At 42.5% G+C, this 21549-nt stretch overlaps 1 protein-coding gene and 1 long non-coding RNA gene across 4 annotated transcripts in view; both read left to right on the top strand.

The window, feature by feature from the left end:
* SEF (HIT-type Zinc finger family protein) overlaps positions 1-969 on the top strand; it is a 42503-nt gene extending 41534 nt beyond the window's left edge. The window contains exons 3-4 of one of the 3 annotated variants that reach the window (XM_086488079.1): positions 225-355; positions 432-969. In XM_086488079.1, the coding sequence (XP_086344205.1) occupies positions 225-355; positions 432-635 (335 nt within the window). In that variant the 3' untranslated portion in view covers positions 636-969. Of the gene's footprint in view, positions 1-221; positions 356-431 lie in introns of all 3 variants that reach the window. The other 2 variants (XM_086488078.1, XM_086488080.1) reach the window with 2 other exon arrangements.
* Positions 970-15170: 14201 nt separating this feature from the next.
* On the top strand, positions 15171-15552 carry LOC147435982 (uncharacterized). The gene is made up of 2 exons (XR_015185053.1): positions 15171-15307; positions 15401-15552. It is a non-coding gene; the product is annotated as an uncharacterized LOC147435982 (long non-coding RNA).
* Positions 15553-21549: the final 5997 nt, after the last annotated feature.

The following is a 21549-nucleotide window of genomic DNA, read 5'->3' as shown; positions in this document are numbered from 1 at the left end:
CATGCAATGATTGTTTCAACCAGGCTGTGAATGACCAATGAATGAAATGGGTGTGTTTTGTACATTTCTAGGAAATATTCTTAAACCTTGTCGAAGATTTTTGTAGAGCAAAGCAGGCGTCTTGTCTTGTTTGAGCTTTTCTCACCACTGACAATAATGAATCATATGAATACCATTTACATGTCTGGGAATGATAATTCTAGGATTGTTGTGGATAAAAGCAGTCTTTATTGAGCTCGTTGCAGAGAGTCTTGTTTATCAAAGGCGGCACAAGAGGGAGACCAGGCAAGCAAGAGCTCTGGAGAAGCTTGCAAGTGCTAAGAAAACCCGAAGTTTTCTTGATCTTTTGCATGAGGTAGCCTCATAATTTGGAAGACTTGATTTTTAACAGTGGTCCAGGCTTGTCCTAGTGTTTTTAATTTTGTTTGCAGGCCAACTTGGAGGCTTTGCCTAGTCATGTGCCTACATACTTGAGAGCTGCAGTTGGGCCCCCGAGTTCATCTGCCAGACGGCACTTCTGCAGTGTGTGTGGTTACTTTGCAAATTATACTTGTACTATTTGTGGGGCTCGATTCTGCTGCATACGGTGCCAGAAGATTCACACCGATACACGATGCCAAAAGTTCATTGCGTAGGTGAGTCTGCCTTCAACATGCATGATGGGGCTCCGCAGTTATAGTTGTTTGGAGTGAAGACATCAGCAGGAGCTTCTCCTTTGTGGTGAGTGGGAGTCGATAGCTCGGCGTACCGTATTGATATCAAACGACTGTGTTTCTCCTGGGAGCCTTTTTGGGCTGGTCATTTAGTTACCAGGAAATGGGAAACTGAAACAGTTGACACCAAGGCAATGGTAATGTATCTCGTGGGAGGATCGGAAATGGGGCTAGAAAGGCCACACCGTGTGTACATGGGGTATGGTATTTACATGAAGGATCCAACATCTTTAAAGAGTTATAACAGTGTTAACTACAGCATGTTTATGTTCTTGTTTTGGTGCTTGATTGGATGACGCAGCTCTTTTTGGAAAGGCGACCCGGGAGGCGTAGATCCTCCTCCTCTCTCTCTCTCTCTCTCTCTAGATTGTTACATTGTCTCACGATTGTACTATCCTGAGCATATAGACATGCATCTATGCCCATAGTGATAGAGCGCTCCATCCCCCCTCCCATTTATCACAGCCCCCATGGATCCCCCCCTCCACCACACCCTTCCTTACCCTTCTCCCAGTCCACTTGAGAGGTTTTCTTCCACTATCATGTGGTTATTTTGTATCTTTTGTCCTTTACTGATAGATGGAGGACATACAACCATGTACTTTTCATTCGTCTCGTAGGCTGATTTTGGTTTCTCATAGACGTAAAAAAATCTTTCTTTGTTTCTTCTCCATGTTAGGAGTGTGCCTGCGTTAAGATTCCCTACCTTTGCCTCCCTCATTTTGCATGTGGCAGTGGGCACTTGCATCATCATAGGTCAATGATATATTGAAGCCATGGTGGTTTTTCCGAGTCTAGGAAAGTACCGATTGTGTATGTTGGTCCCTTGAAACACCATTTCAGAGAGAGAGAGAGAGAGAGAGAGAGAGAGAGAGAGAGAGAGAGAGAGAGAGAGAGAGAGAGAGATTTTCCACTTGATTGTGTTTGGATGTAAGCGTTCAAGCAGCCATAATGTCATGTGCAGCTTATGAGCTTGGCACCAACCCAAGTGCCCCACTTGCTCTATTCTCCTCGCCACCACTTAATCATCCTTTTGGGCCTTAACTCTCAGCCAACCACCCTCTTTGTATTTCCTACCAATGCAATGGTATGCCACTGATATCTTTTCAATACTGGAGTAGTTTCACTGCTCAAAATAATATTTGGTTCCTTTGTCGTATCTTGATTAGTAAGTTTTCCTTGGCGTCTTGTAGGTATGATAGATGATAGATGTTCATACATGGAAAACTCGATATTAAGATTTGAAGGTGGTTAAAAATTTGCAGTCTTCTAGTGTTTATCAAAGTTCTAAGCGTTCAAAAATGCGTGGTGGCCCCTAATAATTTTTGAGTTCATAGCATGTGAATGAGTTTCACTAAACCGGAAGATAACAATACTAGTAGTGTAGATTTAGTCATACAATTAGGCAAAATGCCTTGAATACGCGTTGGATTATCATGTGGGTTCAATTCTAGATCTAGGGAATGAGGGCTTCCTTGTGGTTTTTGCCCTGCCTTGTGTGTATAAATTCTTTTGAGTTTGTCCTGGACATTTTCTTAAACTGTATCTGGTCAGACTAGAAATGATTCCACCTTTATTGGGTGGCTCAGAGTCAGTGTCCCATGTTGTCAATCCTGATGGTCATTGTACTCTTGTATAAAGATAGCCTAAACGGGTCTCTCTCTCTTCCCCCCCCCCCCCCCCCCCCCCCCCCCCCCCCCATAATAATCCCATCCCTTGTATCTATCCTCTTTAGGAGACGGTGAAAGATGTCCTGTCAAGGCATCGCAGTTTTGCGTGGTGTGCCCCTTGTGGCAAGAGGTGGAGATGTGCTTTGGATCTAAAAGGAGCTTGCCATTTTTTCATGGATTGTCTACATAAGCTCCTGATGATCGTGTTGGATTCTTTGTTTAGCAGGCACAATCATCGGGATGCCTAGACAGTTGAGATTGGTCAGGAGGTGTTGCCATTATGACAGCAGCAGTAATTTTATTGACAGGTGTTGCCATTATGACAGCAGCAGTAATTTTATTGGCAGGAATCTATTGCCTATAGGAGCAGGTTCTTTATACTTGTTGATTCTTCTGAATGTCATGGAAAGGGAATGCAATAGATTCTTTGTTGTACGCGTGGTTGGAAGGATATGTTAGGATGCATTACTTGAATCAGCTTGCAAATGCTGTCAATCCGCTTGTTACGAATGGTCGTAAGTTCTATCAGCATGTACTTTTCCTAGACATTGCTGAGTTCCAGAGGGGATTTCCAAGTTTGCACTCAGAAGATATTAAGGGTGATAGGCTGCTCAAGCAATTGCTCCAGCTTTATTGCCAAATCGAGAGGTCCTTATTCGTGGATGTTGCAAGGACAGATAAGGTTCCTCGCTCACGGGACATTTATACTGTGTTGCCTTTTGGCATTGTGAGCATAGATATGGAGCATGTTTGCTCTATCTGATCCTCATGGACACGATTGACCTCCCATATCTTTCTCTACATTTAGTTTCCACCCTGACATGGTGTCCTGTTGGTGAGTTGGTTACAGTTGTTGACATAGGCTGCTAGATCTTTTGGACGGTTTGAGTGCAAGTACAAGTTTTTTCTCTTGGTTTGCCATTGCTTAAATTCTAGGTGCACGCAAAGTCTGGAGTTTTTGAGGCCACAATATGTTGGCATTTGACAAGTTGATGTTGCTAACAGCAGAAATCGCCTCAGCAACAAGCACCTAGTGAAGATAGTCCTAGTAGAGCACTAGAATAGACAATCATGTTCACCAGGGCATGCTTGTAGAGGTGTTGTTTTGCTACATGCCGATATATGGGGGTTTTGGAGGCGCCACTACTGTTATTATCATACCATCTGTTTGCAATTGTGGATGAGATGGTGTACGCAGACACTGTTATCTGATATGAGACCATAGACCCTTCTAAATGAAATTCTACCAGTATCATCATATATGCTATGAATCTTATTTTGCATTCCTCTATATATGCTCTTCTTGTGTTGTAGCCCTTAAGCTCGAATTATTCACCATATATATAGCTGTATAGCTACTCTCCTAGTGATTGAATCCTTGATTCTGCCTCAATCAATCTCTTAACAGAGTTCTTTCCAGCCGTCAAGGTCTAGGGTCGTGGGGCAAGGGATCTCGTCCGTTCATCTACTAGCCATTATTAACTATAACTTTCGCCTAGGCCCGTTCAATGTCTAACAAGTCAGCACCCATAACGTGCATGGCAATGATTGCCAATCAACGTACGACACTTCAACACGCATGATATTATGCGCCAGTTGTACCTACGCTGCAAGACTACATTGCGTCGTGGTCAGAGACCAGTGCTTGGCCCCACTCCCTTGGACCGTAACGGTCGGGAAAGGTCATTCAGTGACCTTTCCACTGCTCCTGCCATTGGCTCCGGCTCCCCACCGGTGGCCATGGGGTCGTAGTTTTTAGGGCAAATTACCAAAATACCCCTCTAATTTGATGAAATTCCCAAAATGCCCCTCGTATTTTCAAAATTCCCAATTTGCCCACAAAATACACCTAAGATTTCCCAAAATACCCTTAAAATTTTTGAAAATTCCCAAGGCTGGCATCGTTTCTGTAACCTGTCGCCCTCAACGAAACCTGTCACCTATCCCATAGATCCGTTGGCCAGTGGCTTGTGTTGTGGCAACCAAAACGCAGGAGCCAAAGCTGGAACCTGTCTCGTCAGCAATAATTAACATAGATTTAGAATGCTTGCGGGTTCCTGCGTTTTAGTTGCCTCAGAGTTGGCGAGTAAGCATTAGGGGCCACTTCAGCCTGCGATTTGCATGCAACAGCTCGACTTCGTGCGGCACTTTGGCTCTGCTCCTCGCTTTTTTTAATTCTGCTAAACGGTTTTGCACAGTTCTGGACTATATCGTATCCTGAGAGAATACGAGGGGCATTTTGGGAATTTTGAAAATACGAGGGGCATTTTGGGAATTTCGGCAAATTGGAAGGGTATTTTGGTAATTTTCCCTAGTTTTTAATGGGAAAGGTAAGTCACTGAATGACCTTTCCCTACCCATTAAAACGAGCATCTTGTCGTGAAGGTAATAGGAGCCAAGGAAAACAAGAAAGGTCGTATCTAAATATTTTGTAGCACCTACAAGGACTTCTTTCTTGAGGAGGCTTTCTCTCTCTCTCTCTCTCTCTCTCTCTCTCTCTCTCTCTCACACACACACACACACACACACACACACACACACACACACACATTTTTTTTTTAGTAATGTCAGATTGAATTACCAATGGAAAACCTCAAAACGAAAAAAATCCATAGAAAATATTACAAGGATTAAATAAAAAATAGTCAAAGTAGACCTCGTACTGATTAAAGGGAAGCTCTTCCAAAATATAGGCAACTTGAAGAGACTGTTGGAGAGATGTTTTGAAGAAGGAAACATGCTCCACTTGAATTCGGTGAAACATGAGGAGATTACGTGCTCTTTACACTATCCATAGCTCTCCACACGGTTCAAAGCACCCAAAATCTAACACAAGACGCTCATAAGGACTTCACATGGACTTCACATGGTGTTCACCATATGTTATAGGCTTGGACACTCCAAGCAAGAAATTAATAGCAACACACGAGCATAAACTTCAAAATCACCGAACTTTACTAGAGAGAGAGAGAGAGAGAGAGAGAGAGAGAGAGAGAGAGAGAGAGAGAGAGTCGACATGGCACGATGGAGTTCCATGCCTAGAAATACTGATCCCAAAGACTGGCGTCTTTTCGATATTTGTTTATTATTGATCACATCAAGGTATAACTCCCAAGGGTCCTCTGCTCTCAGACTCTGTGTCCATATGCTATGTAGAGTGAGGCCTAGGGGCTCTTATAAACACTACAAGGGATGCCCAAAAGCAAAGCCCCAAAAGAAATTAGTTCAAAAGAACTTTTCCCCAAAAGCATATGCTCTCAAAAGCTAGCGTTGGAGACTCCCAAAAGCAACCAACATGATTTGCAAAAACAACCTTATTTGCAAAAATCCGTTATAGCCTTGCCACATATGCATCCGTACAATTTGCCATGTTAGCATGTCAACGCATTTTATGGAAATCTCTTTCAGGGTTCAAGCTTCTGTCTTTTAGGGTTTCAGGCTGCTAGAAAATAGAACGTAGCTAAGTAAATATTAGAGTAGTTTACTTAATGGGAGAGAGATAATTTTCACACATGAGAGATTATAGGAGAGAGAGAGAGAGAGAGAGAGAGAGAGAGAGAGAGAGAGAGAGCACATAATATACGTGGTTCACCCAATGTGGGTTACAACCACGGGAAAGCATCCACTCATTGGCTTTAATATAGCAAACCACGAAGTAGATTACAAAAGGATTATGTCCTTTTGGAGCTCTCTCTTTGCTTCACTCTCACCACTTCACATCCACCTTATTGCATTAACTTCAAAAATGCTTCACCTCTTCAAAATCCGTTTTTGTGTGTAGAAAAGGCCTCCTTTTATAGGCCAAAAGGGCTGCCCTCTCTCATGAGAGACAGTCATGTGTAGCCGCCCTTGTGTAGACAAGTCCGAGTTGAATTCTCTCATGTGCCCATTTGTGGCCGTCCTTGAGAAGACAAATCCGATTGAAATCGACCATCGACTACCGGCCAACCGACTCGCCGTTTTTTGATCACTGTCCAACCATAATATTCTGGCAAAGGAATATTTCTACAAAGCTCGAAACTGGTTGTGGAAATTTTGGGTTTTTGGTGAGTGATTTTTCTTCACGCACGATGGCTTCTCCTCATAACGGGGGCCTTATAAATGTGCGTTTTTAATACAAAAAAATTACGAGGGATAAATCAGGTTCCATACTTAACAATCTCTCACTTGGAGAGTTATCTCCAAACGAAACCTGTGACTGCTTTTCATCCTGGCTTCTTATCCTTGAATGTCGATTGAAGATGAGCAAAAGCTCAACTTCTCGTTGTTGACTACCTTTGTAAACATGTCTGCACAATTTTTACTTGTATGCACCTTTCCTAGCTTTAGTTGTCCCTCTTTCAAAAGAGTACGTATGAAGTGATATCTCACATGAATGTGCTTTGTCCTTGAGTGAAAGGCTGAATTCTTGGCAATATAAATGATTGTTTGTCACTGTACAAGACACAATTGTCTTGCTTGTATCCAAGCTTCTCCAAGAATCTGTGAAGCCACAAAATCTCTTTTGTTTGCCTCCGTCATTACTACATATTCTGCTTCCGTGGTAGAAAGTGAGACCACTTTCTGCAGCTTTGAAGCCCAACTTACTGCTATGCTTTCAATTATGAAGATGTAGCTAGTAGTGCTCCGTCGAGTGTCTTTGTCACCTGCCATATCTGCATCAGCATACCCTTGCAAGAAAATGTTAGTGCCTCCAAAATACAAAGCATTCATGGTTGTCCCCTTTAGTTACTTAAGTATCCACTTCACAGCTTGCCAATGCTCTTTACGTGGGTTAACCATGAACCTACTCCTCCCACTGCATGTATAATGTCTGTCCTTGTCCAGACTATAGTATACATTAGAGAGCTTACTGCTGCAACATATGGAACTTTGGACATATAGGCTATAGGCTATCTCTTCTTGTGTCTTTAGACACATATCTTTGGTTAGTTTAAAGTGACTAGACAAAGGTGTAGAAACAGATTTTTCATCTTGCATTGCAAACCTTTGTAGTACCTTCTTGACGTAATCCTCTTGAGATAGTTTTATTGTGTTCTTCGCCATGTCTCTTGATATCTTCATATTGAGTATCCTCTTTGCAACACCCAAATATTTAATTGAAAAAGATTTAGAAAGCTCCTCTTTTAAGTCTTTGATGTCCTGCATGTTAATACTTGCAATCAACATCTCATCAATATACAACATTAGGATGCTGAACTTCCTATCTCCCAAATTCTTTGTGTAGACACAGTGCTCTGAATTGCATCTTTTGAACCCATGATCCAACATCCATCGATTGAACTTCAAGTACCATTGTCTTGATGCTTGCTTTAAACATACAAACTCTTCTTTAATCTGCAAACCATTTTCTATCACCTTTTACTTCATATCCCTTTGGTTTGAAGCATGTAAATTTTCTCCTCTAAGTCAACGTGAGGGAATGTCGCATTTACATCCATTTGCTCAAGATTCAAATTATGAGTTGCCACAAAGCTTAAGACAAGGGTAATTGAGTTCATTTTGACAACACTCAATACCTTTCTTTTGAGAAAACCCTTTTACCACAAGCCTGGACTTGTACCTTTTCTTGCCACCTTCTTCTTCCTTCAACTTATACACCCATTTGTTCTGCGGTGCCCCCTTAACTTTAGGCAACTCAACCAAATCCCATGTTTGGTTGTGATGTAATGAGTCCATCTCCACTTGCATGCTCTTTATCCATTCTTCTTTGGATTCATATTGCATAGCTTCTTCATATGATTCCGGCTCTCAAGAATCTGAGACCAAGAGATGGTTGAAGGAAGGAACAAACCTTTCTGAAGGTCTACTTGCTTTTGTGGATCTTCGGGGAATAGGTTGAGGCTCCTCATTTGGTTGACGTTGTTGTACATTGTCTCCGTTTGCACTCCTTGAGTCTTCACTGTCCTCAAGCTCCATGTACTCATCACATGTTTCTTTTGTTTGTTTTCTTTCCAAGTAATCTTTGTACATATTTTGTTCATTCAAAATTACATCTCTACTTCTAAAGATTTTACCATCTTCACAATTCCATAGACGATATCCAAAGTCAGCTTCTCCATAGTCAATAAAGAAACACTTTTTGGACTTTGCATCTAGTTTTGACCTTAGGCTTCTGTCTATGTGCATGAAAGCCTAAAGCCTCACATCCAAGCACTTTGATAAATGAATGATTCACCGGTTTACCTGTCCATGTCTCTTCCGGAACTTCCCTATCTAATGTCGTTGAGGGTGATCGGTTGATCAAGTACACATACGTACTTACTGCTTCCGCCAAAACTCAAGCGGTAAGCTTGCATGTAGTCGCATGCTTCGTGCTCGCTCCATGATTGTTCTATTCATTCTTTTAAAAATGTCATTTTGTTGAGGTGTTCTTGGGGTTGTCCTTTGCCTCCGAATGCCATTACTAGCACAAAAACTTTCAAAAGCTTAGTTGCAATACTCGCCTCCATTGTTGGATCTGAAGCATTTAACCTGGTACGTATTTCATTATGTACAAAGTCTTTCTACCTTTGAAATATGAAACACATTGGATTTATTCTTCATTACATAAACCCATGTTTTCCTAGTTGCATCGTCTATGAATGTTTCATAGTACAATGAGCCACCAAGGGAAGGTGTACTTGCAGGACCCCAAACGTCAGAATGAACCTATTCAAGTTTTTTATTTTTCTTTTCATTTTTTCCTTTTAGAAAATTTACTCTCTTTTGTTTACCATAAACACAATCTTCACAGAACTCTAAGTCAACTTCTTTCAAACCTGGTAGGAGTTTCCTTGATTGAAGGATTTGCATTCATTTGACACTCATATATCCAAGCCGGTAGTGCCACACTGCACTGTCAACTTCTGTAGTTGTTGCACAAGTTGAAGGTTTTGTACTGACAATACCAACTTTTTCTCCTTTGGCAAGCACCAAAGATCCCTTTAAGATCTTCCAATGTTTGTTTCCGAATGCAATGTTGTGGCCTTCATCCCTGTAGAGATTAAATTCTTGCAAAGAGAAGGAACATGCCTAACATCTCTAAGCTTCCATTCATTTTTGTTAGCAATTTTGACACAAAATGTACCTTTATCGACAATCTCACAAGCTTCATTATCTCCCAAGTATACATACCAAAAATTATCTTTGGTGTAATCTTGGAAATGTTGCTTGTGCGTTGTCGCATGGAATGAAGCTCCAAAATCTACTATCAAAAAATTAGACACATTGTCAAATGAGAGAATTAGAGCATTTTGCTGTACTTTACCTGCCTCATGGGCCTCTGATGTTGGTTTCTTGTTTTGAGGCTCCGACTCTGTCTTCTTCTTAAACCATCAATTCTTCTTGACGTGTCCCTTCTTGCAGCAATTTCAACATTCAAGAACTGACTTTGTACATGAGTTGCTCCGTCTTGAGCGATCACGACCCTTTTGGTTTTTGAATTTCTCCTTAGGTCTTTCTCTTGTTTTCACTTGATGATTCACATGTGCTTCTCCTTTGCATTTACTCGCTTAGGAGAACACCCACAACATTATCAAACTTAAGAGTATTTGTGCCAAAGATAGAGTTACTTACAAGTAGCACAAGGCTGTCCCAACTATATGGTAGAGATGATAGTATAAGGAGAGCTCGCACTTTGTCATCAAAATTGACTTTCACCAATCGAAGTTGACTTATGTTGGTGTTAAATTCATTTAGGTGTTCTGCAACTGAACCATTCTCTGTCATCTTTAGATTGAACAAGCGCTTCATAAGAAATACCTTATTGGATACCGATGGTATCTCGTAGAGGCTGTCAAGTGACTTCATCAAGTCCTCCTAGTCTTCATCTCCGAAATGTTGAAGGCCATTGTTGACGCCAAGCTTAACCGGATTGTTCCCAGTGCCTTTCGTCCAAGGACAATCCATGCTTTTCTGCCATCGTTGCGGACTTCTTTTCAAGACCGCCTAGTGGCAAATAGATATCTTTTTGGTAGAGATAGTTTTCAATTTGCATCTTCCAGTGTTGATAGTTCTTACTGTTGAACTTCTCGATCTTGAGCTTCCCTTCCTTTGCCATTACTCCCACTCAATTCAAGGAATCTTTTCTTTAAGAAACTTTAGCTACGAGAAAACCTTGCTCTGATATTAGTTGTTAGGAAATAAGACGTAGCTAAGTAGATATTAAGGAAGTTTACTTAATGGAGAGAGATAATTTTCACACATGAGAGATTAGAGAGAGAGAGAGAGAGAGAGAGAGAGAGAGAGAGAGAGAGAGAGAGAGAGAGAGAGAGAGAGAGAGAGAGCACAATATACGTGGTTCACCCAATGTGCGTTACGTCCACGAAAAAATAGCCACTCAATGGCTTTAGTACTTCAAAACAGAGAGTAGATTACAAAGGGGTTATATCCTTTTGGAGCTCCCGTTTTGCTTCACTCTCACCACCTCACGTTCACCTTGTTGCATCGACTTCACAATGCATCAATGCTTCACCCCTTCAAAATCCGTTTTTGTGTGTAGAAAAGGCCTCTTTTTATAGGCCAAAAGGGTTGCCTTCTCTCATGAAAGACAGCCACGTGTAGCCGCCCTAGTGTAGACAAGTCCGAGTTGAATTCTCCCATGCGTGATCACCCTTGAGAATACAAGTCCGATATGAAATCAATCACCGGCCATCGGCCATTGACTACCTATCTGCCAACCGGCTAACTGACCAATTGGTTTTCGACCACTTTTCGGTCGACGTCCGACCATAATATTCTGGCAAAAAAGAATATTCCGACGAAGCCAGTCTTGAGCAAAGCTCGAGATTTCGGCAAGTGACTTTTCTTCACACACGATGGCTTCTTCTCATAACGAGGGCCTTACAAATGTGCGTTTTTTAATACAAAAATTACAAGGGGTAAATTAGGCTCCATACTTACACGGGCCCCACGATCGGTGCTTTTATAAGTTTTTCAAGTTAGTCCGTTTAGTTTCTCTCGTCCACTCGGCCATTTCTCTTCTAATTGGTCATGTTGCATCATCACTTTGTTACACCATAAGTTCACTAAAAGTTTTCTTTAATGGAGTTCAGCTGGTGCTCACTTTGGATTACATCCGGGATCGAACCGAGGAGAACCAATCTTCCCATTCCCAACTCTTGAGAACCATAGATCCCACTTGAAAAGTGGGGTGTCAATCGGTCATGAGGCACACCCTCCTCTTCACCTTGATTTCCTCTACCGCTTCCCAATTGCCACCACCTGCTGCAACTCTTCCACGGGTGCCCATATCCTCTCAACTCCTTAATCCCCTTGCTCTGAATGCTTCGAATTTTGTACGAGATATTCCAACGAATTTGCTATAGCTGTGTGTGCAAATCAAGCATGGAGAAGATGAACAAGGTGCAACATATAGTGTGTGGATTTGCTGCCGCTCTGTGTGCAAATCAAGCATGGAGAAGATAAACGAGATGCAGCAGATAGTGCGACTGCGGTTGATGCTTTAGAAGTAGAGGAGAACAACGGAGGCCGACATTTGCGACACAGAGAAAGAAAGAGAGAGAGATGCCTCTCCCATGCTAGTTTTACGCGCATCACACGCTCGCGCACGCACACATACACACCACACGCACACACACACAGAGAGAGAGAGAGAGAGAGAGAGAGAGAGAGAGAGAGAGAGAGAGAGAGAGAGAGAGAGAGAGAGAGAGAGAGAGAGAGAGAGAGGCTCTTAAGTGCACTAGAGGGAGGGAGGGAGGGAGAGAGATATATATATACCAAATTGGAACTATGGGAAGCCAAAACCATGCCCTCCACGTGGCCTAACTCCCTCCCTTCTCTCTTGAAAATCGTCAAAACCATGTCCGCCACGTGGCCTGTTTCCCCCCCCTTCTCACCCTCTTGTGAATTTCTTGGGGCTTCATCTCAAGATTCTCACTATTAAAGCATTGGAAATTAGCTGGTACCCCCTACTCCCCATCACCTTCCAGAGAAAAATGTGAAGGTGACTTGAGGCAACCGCTACATTTTAGGTGGTGGGTGCCTCAAGCACTCCTCATATAAAAAAGGCCCGTCTACTACAGGCTATAGTAAGTAAGTAATTTGAATTTGAAATATAGATTGAAGGTGATGGCCTCTTTAACTAGTTATTATTGGGGTTCTAGGACACCTCACCCAACTCAAAAGTAATTTAGGGCCATGCAATGGGAAGACCATTATGGGGTCTATGGGGGATCCCTCTTAAAATGATGCTCTCTGCCTATTATTGAGGCTAAACTTCTTTCTGACCTACCTAAAGGCCAAGGGCCTTTATCGTTTTGCTAATGAAAAATTAGTAAAAATTTAGAGCTCTAATTTTTAGCACTTAGAAAAAAAACACTATATGTTATGATTGGGTTTTTGGCCTTTGCAAAGTGCTTTGGCTATAGTGTTATCCTTTTTGGCCGACCGTTGAGTATTTTTTTTGGCCTTAACTAAAGATTCTTTTTTTTTAAAATTTCGGAGAAGAGAAAATTATTGACTAGCTAAAAAAGAATGGTCATTGCACTTGACCCAACAATGCAGATTGATTTTTTACTTGAATATTGTAGTAATTTGAAGCCTTGTTTGCACAAAAGAAGTAAAGTTTGTCAACGATCATTGCTTTAGGAAGCATGGCACTTTCTATAGCTATATAAGACTTCACTCAGTATTTCAATGATTTAACTTGAAGCAAGAGAATGGCACAAATGGAAATGCTGTAACTTTGAAGTATTTCATTCTACAATCTCTTTAGTTCTGCAAACAATTTGGATTTGTTCCTTACGTTGCCGGGAGCTCTTGGAGCTGCAACCCACGACGTAGCTATGCCTATCTTCTTCATCTTCTTCAGGAAGCTAATAAACACTTTGGAAAGTTCACCCACCAGTCTGGCCAATTTGGTACATGTACATGCAAAGGTAGCATAGCTGATTTTCACATGTTTCAGTCGTCTTATGCACTACAATCACAAGAAGATTTATAAATTTTCTCATGTAGGAAAACTAAGTCTTTTCCAGTGTTTTTCGTACAATGCATAACATCATGAGCTTCTGCTCGAGAGGCACCCCATACCGGCAGGGGACCACCGGCCCCCCCACCGGGCCAACGGCCCCTGCCCCCAATCGTACCTAGATAGGTATGCGGTGCCTCCCTCACCGAAACTCATGATGTTGAGGTAAGTCACAATGTGGGAATTATTGTGAGAATTTGTCCAAAACTTCTTGTGAATGATTCAATGATTCCCTGTGCCAATGTAAGCTAGCTACTTGAAGCCTTTCCTTGAGGTATAATGTGGAGGTGATTGTTCTAGTTATTACATCCTTGCTTCGTTCATGGCACACTGCACATTGTAAGGGTTTGTGAACAGCTAATGGATGTATGTGAGTTCCAAGGATGGATATTGCAAGCGTCTTTGAATAGTTAATGGATGCATGGGAGCTCCAAGGATGGATGTTGTAAGCGTGCATGCGACTTTCCATTTTTGTCTCAAGGTATGCTAAGGTGGCTATTCTGCGTATCAATCGTGTGGTTTTGTGCATGGGTGTAAGCAAGAACCCGAGGCTGAACATGGGTGGAAGTCTGTACAGCAAAATGACATGAGAGCATGGCATAGGTTGCACAAAGATTAGTGTCTTAAAAGAGACCACGACTTCTTGTATTGCTTCAAAATCCACTGCTTGCATCCGCATGTCCATCTTGTAGCTTTGAATTATTTCTCTACAAGTTTTGGCAAAAGAGGCTTTGTGTATTAGCAATGCCGTTGTCTTTTGATAGTATCATATGTCAACAAACACCTTGCATTGCTTGCTTACTCGTTGTGCTCTCTTCATTGGTGTCGGAACAACCATTGCGGGTGCTCGTCGGGTTGTGGCTTGCTTGTAATATTTATAGAAACCACTCGACTTATTTTGATAGACATGAACAGGTTCCTCTGGAGCATGTGCAGGGTTCTCATTATGATCCAAGTCCTCCTCATCACTTGGGATGGGCCTCGGTGGTATGAGCAATGTTTTACCACTTGTAATGGTTGGGATTTCATCATTCTCCCATGGAGCCACATTTACATCCGCGCTTCGCATGCCCTCATCATCTTATTGCTTCTCATATGTTCGTTGATGGCTTGTGTCATCCCGTTCAGTTTGCATTTGAGATTAATCATCTTCATCATTCCACCCTCTTAGCACCTTGTCCATGCCACGTTCGGGCTTCTCCAGTATTTTGCATGATTTAGTGTTGGATTTAAGCCATTTCAAGCCCTTCCATGGCCCAAAATTTCTTGTGAACCCCTTCTACTTTCCCTTCTCTGTTCCCTTCCTCTTCGTTAAGCTTTGCGGTCCCCGTCGCTTGCGGGCGGACTTCTCTGTGTATGTGACCTTCGTTGTGTTCTTTGTGCAAGCCATTCTTCTCTCTACAAGAGGTAAAGAATCAAATAAAATCTTTTGGTTTTTTTTTATAGTACAAAAGGAAAAATAAGGCCTGGTTCATATGTATTAAAATCAATTTTTAATATTGTCCAATTACTGACCAAAGAAGAAATTCATGATTCATCGTGATGCACCCAAAAACTTTCTCGACGGATCCTTGTGGCACGTAGCGCTATGCCTTTTGGCCCTTGGGATATATGCCATCATTAAGAATTGTTGGTGCGGCCAATTCTTTGGACTTCTTTCGCGATGCTCAAAGAAGTTTACATTTGTTCACAATATCCACATATGTATTTTTGTCAGTTGTACAACCACATAAATCTCATCATTTCCCTTCCTCGCGAGCATCATCGTTGGCTCCATTTCTTTGAAATAAAATGTGGGGCATGGGTGCGTATAGACCTCCGGATCATTTGAAAAAAACGTTGGTGCAGCCAAATCTGGTCGACCCATGGACACGCTGGATGCTGGTATATGAAGGCTAGCATGGCTATGGCAGAGCGCTTGATGCAAGGCACAACATGTACCGTCTGAATGGGTATGTCAAATGCGATATTTAGCAGGTGAAGCGTGGTCTCCAAGCTCGGTTTATTGGGAAGCTCAAAATTGAAAACCGTGTCATGTTATGCAGATACAACTCAAGATTGTTGGCAATCAAGGCAGTTTGGCCAATCATGCTATTCTCGGTGGAGATCTTATCATCCAAGATGTATTTTTTCTGAAGCAGTCTATGTTCATGGATGAACGTAAGACTCGGCAATGAAATAGAGCTATTTTATGTTGCTGTGGGTATCAAGGAGCAAAGGAGGGGGTTTAGCTATGCTGGCCATGCTCGCCTATGCAAATCCTCTTCCACTTAGCCTCGGCCATGTGACGCTTCGCTTGGAGTTTTTGACTGAAAATTAATGTGAAGTTTGCATGGGTTTTTAGTCAGGGAAGTGGAGACCAAAAGCTGGAGTTTCATACGCAGAGTTGGGACATGGGAGCTTAGTCCGCAGTCAATTAGGTGTGAAACGAGGCTAAGAAGGATCTTTTAAACAAAAAAATCTAATGCTGGAGTTAACAAGAAAATTGAGCACCTTTGCATGGCAGCATGGCGCTACTACAATCAAGTTAGGGGATGTGGAAGGCCACATGCTGGAGTGGGGAGAACTGCGCTATAGGTGGAAAGAAGGATAGGAGTTGCATGGCGACGAGCTGTGATAAGGTGGGGGGCCACTAGCGATAGTGCTAGTGGCTAGAGAGGAGCAAGGGGAGGCCGGTTGTGAGCACGACCACGTGCACAATAGAAGAGGGTGGAGATGGTCGTTTGCAGAGGGCTATACACAAGAGGAGAAGTGCCAAGAGCACATAAAAAAAAGAAGCCGTTTGGTAGCGCACGGAGTGGATACCAGGTCGATGTTTTCCATGGGTGCAAAGCTGTCAATGAGCTGGCCATGAGTGAAAGCAAGGCCATGAGGATCAGTTGAAGGGTATCTGGCTATTGTAGCTAGGGCCGTGAGCTGGGGGTTGAGCATGTAGGAGGGGAGAGGAGACTGTTGGGGTATAAAGCCCAATGTTGTCGCCCAGGTAAGTGGGCGGGCCGCCAGGTATGTACACATATTCTTTTGTAAAAACCTAATAAGAACTCACTATGCTCTACACATTACAGTACAGCGAGTTCACCATATCGTCGTGCTCTTCTCCTCGCACTCTCTCTCGCGTCACACTTCCGCTCGTACTCCTTCAACTGGTATCAGAGCTCAGATCGAGGCTCGGGGCAGCACTGCAAGAGGCTAGAGTCACCAACTCAGATTGGAGTGAAATTCGACAGGCGAAGACACGGCCCCAAATCTCGTGGGAGAGCCCGAAGGCCTTGGTGTTGTCAGAATTTCATTCTGAGGTCATCTCGGCCACCGTTCGACTTCGACAAAGGTCTGCGCATGCCATTTTCGACTACGTGGTCTCGACGGGTGCAGATCCGACTCTGCAAATTTGGGGTTTTTGGCCTACGACTGTAGGTGCTGAGGATATCGACACTCCCAGAGTGTTGATTCGTGGCTGTCTACACATCGAAGGACGGCTCACAGTTCTTGGAGGCGTGTCACATACGACACGGGCGCATCTACACACAGACTGTAGGCGACATCCACTAGTTCATTAGGTAGCTTGTGTTTGCTGCTTGATATTCCAGATTTCATCCTGACATTGCAGGTACTTCCACATGGGATGTATTGTCAGAGATGATGTATGTCTGTTGAGGGTTTGCTGGCTGTGAGTCACGCAGCAAACAACCGCCGCAGCGGTTACAGCATACAGTGGGAAATTTGTGGATGTATGACTTTGTGGGAAGTCTATGTACTGTCAGATTTACTGCAGCCTTTGTTGAGGGTCGAGTGAGGTTTTATTGAGCTGGGGGATTCTCGAATGTTGAGATCCTTTCGGTGATACAGGTCTTGGAGCGATCCCTCGAGCACCCTTAGATAGGCAGCTAGGATGTATTGACTGTGAGTTAGACAATTGGGATTGCATCTTTGCTTTACTGCCGTTGAGGCATTGTCGCAGTCTATGCTTACAGGACAGTGAGAGACAGTATAGGTGCAGGACAGGTTTACCCGCAGCTTACAGTGTCAGAGAGACAGTGTTTTTTGAGCTGTTTTTTGGTCTGTTTTTTAGTACACCAGAGCCATTTTACAAAGGAGACTCTACCAAAATTTCTACAGAATCTGAGGCTTTCTTGGTTCATTTGACAGGTTGATATTGGTTCAGAGGTCAGTTTAGAGGGGAAACTCTGCCGAATTTTTCCCAGAAAAGTAAACTACTGTGAAGCGTAGCTATGGCTAGATCACAGGACACTTCTCTTTACAATATCAAGAAGCTGGATGGAAGCAATTTCCCATTGTGGAAGAAGAAGATTTGGCACGTGTTGGTACAAAAGAAGCAAATAAAACCTATAAAGCTCAAGGGGATAAAACCAGAAGATATGGACGAAGATGAATGGAGCGAAATGGATGAATTGGCACTTTCTATCATTATGCTGACTTTGGTAGAAAGCGTTTACTTCAATGTAGCAGACGAAATGTCGGCTTATCAAGCATGGTTAAAGCTGAGTGATCTTTATGAGAAGCAGAGTGCAGCTTCACAGGTATACTGGCTTAAGAAGCTTGTTGACTTGAAGATGAAAGAAGGGACACCTATGTCCAATCATCTGAATGAATTCAACACAATCTATAGTCAGTTGTCAGCTCAAGGTGTCAAGTTTGATGAACCTGTTAGAGCTATGTTCCTGTTGATCACATTGCCAGAAAGTTGGGACACTTTTCGCACAGCTTTGAGTAATTCTGCACCTCCAGATGGTTTGAACATAGCAGGTGTAGAAGGAAGTCTGCTTACTGAAGAAACCAATAGAAAGACAATGGACAAAGGCAAAGGAACAACCTTAGTTGTCAGGGGAAGGACCAGAGAAAAGTACAAAGGTGGAAAGAGGAATCAGTCTCGTAGCAAGTCCCACAGTGCTAAAGGCAAGAGTGACATAGAATGCTACCATTGTGGCAAGAAGGGTCACATGAAAAGAGACTGCAGAGAATGGAAAGCAGAAAAAGGCAAAGAGAAAGATGAAGACCATGGTGAGAAGAACAAGTCCTCAGTGAAGATTCAAGAAATAAATGTGACAAACACTGTTGCAGAGGATGACAGTCTAGTGTCAGGAGACATCTACTTCTTGAAGAATACAATGGACTAAGCTCTTCTTACAGCATCTGATGGAAATGCATTGAGTGACTGGATTATAGACTCAGGAGCATCACTTCATGTGTCTCCAAACAAGGAGTGGTTTACTTCTTATGTGACAACTAAAGATCATGTTCGGCTAGGCAATGGGCAGACATGTGAGATCTTAGGTGTTGGAGATGTTCAATTGAAGTTTCAGAATGGCTCTTCTTTCACGCTGAAGAATGTGGAACATGTTCCCGCAATTACAAAGAGCTTGATCAGCACAGGTTTACTTGATGATGCTGGCTACGTCACCACTTTTGGACAGAACATGTGGAAGATATCCAAGGGTTCTATGACAGTAGCACATGGAGTAAAGTCTGGAGGACTTTACATGATTTATGTATCAAATGTCTCTAAAAATGTAATCAATGTAACCGAGCAGCTGAACGTTTCTTTGTGGCATAGCCGGTTAGGACATATGTCCAAAAAGGGAATGGAAATCTTGTCTCGTTCTGGTTATTTGCCTGGCTTTTCATTTAATGATTTTGAATTCTGTGAACATTGTCTGTATGGTAAGCAAACACAGTAGCCACATAAGCATAGAAGCAGTAGAAGAGATACACAGTTGGCACTTGTTCATAGTGATTTGTGTGGACCTATGCCTAACCTATCTCTAGGGGGAGCTTCTTACTTTATGACATTTATAGATGATTACTCGAGGAAAGTATGGGTTTACTTTCTCAAGCACAAGGATGAAGCGTTTAGTGTTTTCAAAATGTTTGTGACACTTGTGGAGAATCAGAGTGGCAAGAAGCTTAAATGCTTACGCACTGACAATGGTGGAGAGTATGTTTCAAAGGCCTTTCAGGACTTTTGTGAGTCAAAAGGTATAAAACGTGAAGTTACTGCTCCTTACAATCCTCCTCAAAATGGTGTTGCTGAGAGGATGAATAGGACCATACAAGAGAAGGTCAGAAGTATGTTGTCTAATGCACACATGCCAAATGGGTTTTGGGCTGAAGCTGTATCAACAGCTGTTCATCTTGTAAATAGATCTCCTAGCAAGGTTTTGCAGAAGGATTCAGTGCCAGAGATGGTATGGTCAGGCAAAATGCCCTCATGCAAGCATCTTAGAGTCTTTGGCTGTGAGGCATATACTCACGTTCCAAAGGAATTTAGGAACAAACTTGAGCCAAAGAGTAGAAAGTGCATCTTTCTAGGCTATGGTAATTCTGGTGAGATGGGGTACAGTCTTTGGGATCCCGAATCCAGAAAGGTTGTCCGCAGCAATGATGTTCACTTTCATGAATCCAAATATCATTCTAAACCAGAGAGGGTTGAGGACATTAGAAGAGTTGTCTTCCAAGAAGATGGACCTGCACGTGCAAGACAAAATGTCAGGGCTCAAGAGGAGCAAGGACATGATAGAGTGGAACCACAGGTTGTGGCTGAGCCTGAGCCACCTACTGTGCGTACATCTGGACGTGTCACGCGACCTCCTGATAGGTTTTTTCCATCCATGAATTATGTCAAGTTGACTGATTGCAATGAGCCTTCATGTTACAAGGAAGCAATGCAAATGAAGGACTCCGGGAATTGACAATTGGCCATGCAGTCAGAGATGACAACTCTGCATAAAAACCAGACATGGAAGCTAGTTAAATTACCACGGGGCAAAAAGGCTCTACCCTGTAAATGGGTTTACAGGTATAAGATCACCGCTCATGATAGTCAACAAAAGTACAAAGCAAGGCTTGTTGCCAAGGGCTTTAAGCAAGAACAAGGCATTGACTTTGATGAAGTCTTCTCTCCGGTGGTCAAGATGACTACATTGAGATGCTTTCTTGCATTGGTTGCCATATTAGATTTGGTGTTGCACCAAATGGATGTCAAGACAGCGTTCTTGCATGGTGATTTAGATGTGGAAATTTACATGCAGCAGCCAGAAGGGTTTGTTGAGAAAGGCAAGGAAGATTGGGTATGCCAGTTGTTAAAGAGTCTTTATGGCTTAAAACGATCACCGAGGGCATGGTATCATAAATTCCACAAGTTTATGCTTTCTCAAGGCTACAAACGTAGTGAGTTCGATCACTGTCTATATACAAAGAAGGCTAAGGATTGTAGTTGGCTGATCCTTATTTTGTACGTGGATGACATGTTGATTGCTGGCAAGCACTTGGAAGAAATTTCAGCTTTAAAGTCAAAGATGGCAAAATCGTTTGACATAAAAGACATGGGTGAGGCAAGTCATATACTTGGTATGCGCATTGAGAGAGACAGATCAAAGAAGTTGATTTGGTTATCTCAAACAGAGTATATTGACAAGGTTTTGCAACGTTTCAATATGGAGAAGGGAAAGGCACCGAGTGTTTCATTGCCACCATATGTGAAACTTAGCAAACAAGATTGTCCTGTGTTTGAGGAAGAACAGACTGAAATGGATATGTTTCCATATGCGTCTGCAGTGGGTAGTTTGATGTATGCAATGATTGCTACTCGCCCAGACATTGCATTTGCAGTGGGAGTAGTAAGTTGATACATGTCAAACCCAGGCAAGAAACATTGGGAGGCAGTGAAAGGAATATTGAGATACCTGAAAGCTACAAAGAGTATACGTATATGCTATGGGAGTCAGGAGCTAAGTGTAAAGGGTACAGACTCAGATTATGCAGGTGACTTAGACAACCGAAGGTCTACGTCAGGGTATGTCTTTACATTGGCTGGTGGAGCAGTATCATGGCGTTCATAGTATTGAGTTCGAAGAAGAGATTGGAGCAAACAAACAAGGAAAAATGTACATGGTCAGAAACGAAACTCAGTATGTACAAATCAAAAACCCTGATGTGATAGACAAATGGGGGTTAGAAGTAAACACCATAATCCCAGATATGTTAGCAAAAGATGAACCGCTAACTTTAGAATTGGAAGGATACGATCAAGTAGATTTGAAGCTTTTGAAATGGCTTAGTACGGATAATCCTAGGATCGGAGTCTATTGTTGGGAGGATAGAAACATAAAAGATCTTCTGTGGACTTCGCATGCCAAATCAGGACAACTGAAGGCCATGAAGATTATCCATATCTTCA

This window comes from Adiantum capillus-veneris, chromosome 18, assembly GCF_014529385.1.
Source record: "Adiantum capillus-veneris isolate H3 chromosome 18, ASM1452938v2, whole genome shotgun sequence".
Taxonomy (NCBI): Eukaryota; Viridiplantae; Streptophyta; class Polypodiopsida; order Polypodiales; family Pteridaceae; genus Adiantum; species Adiantum capillus-veneris.
The sequence above is the reverse complement of the archived record's forward strand: the minus strand, read 5'-3'. Positions and strand labels throughout refer to the sequence as shown.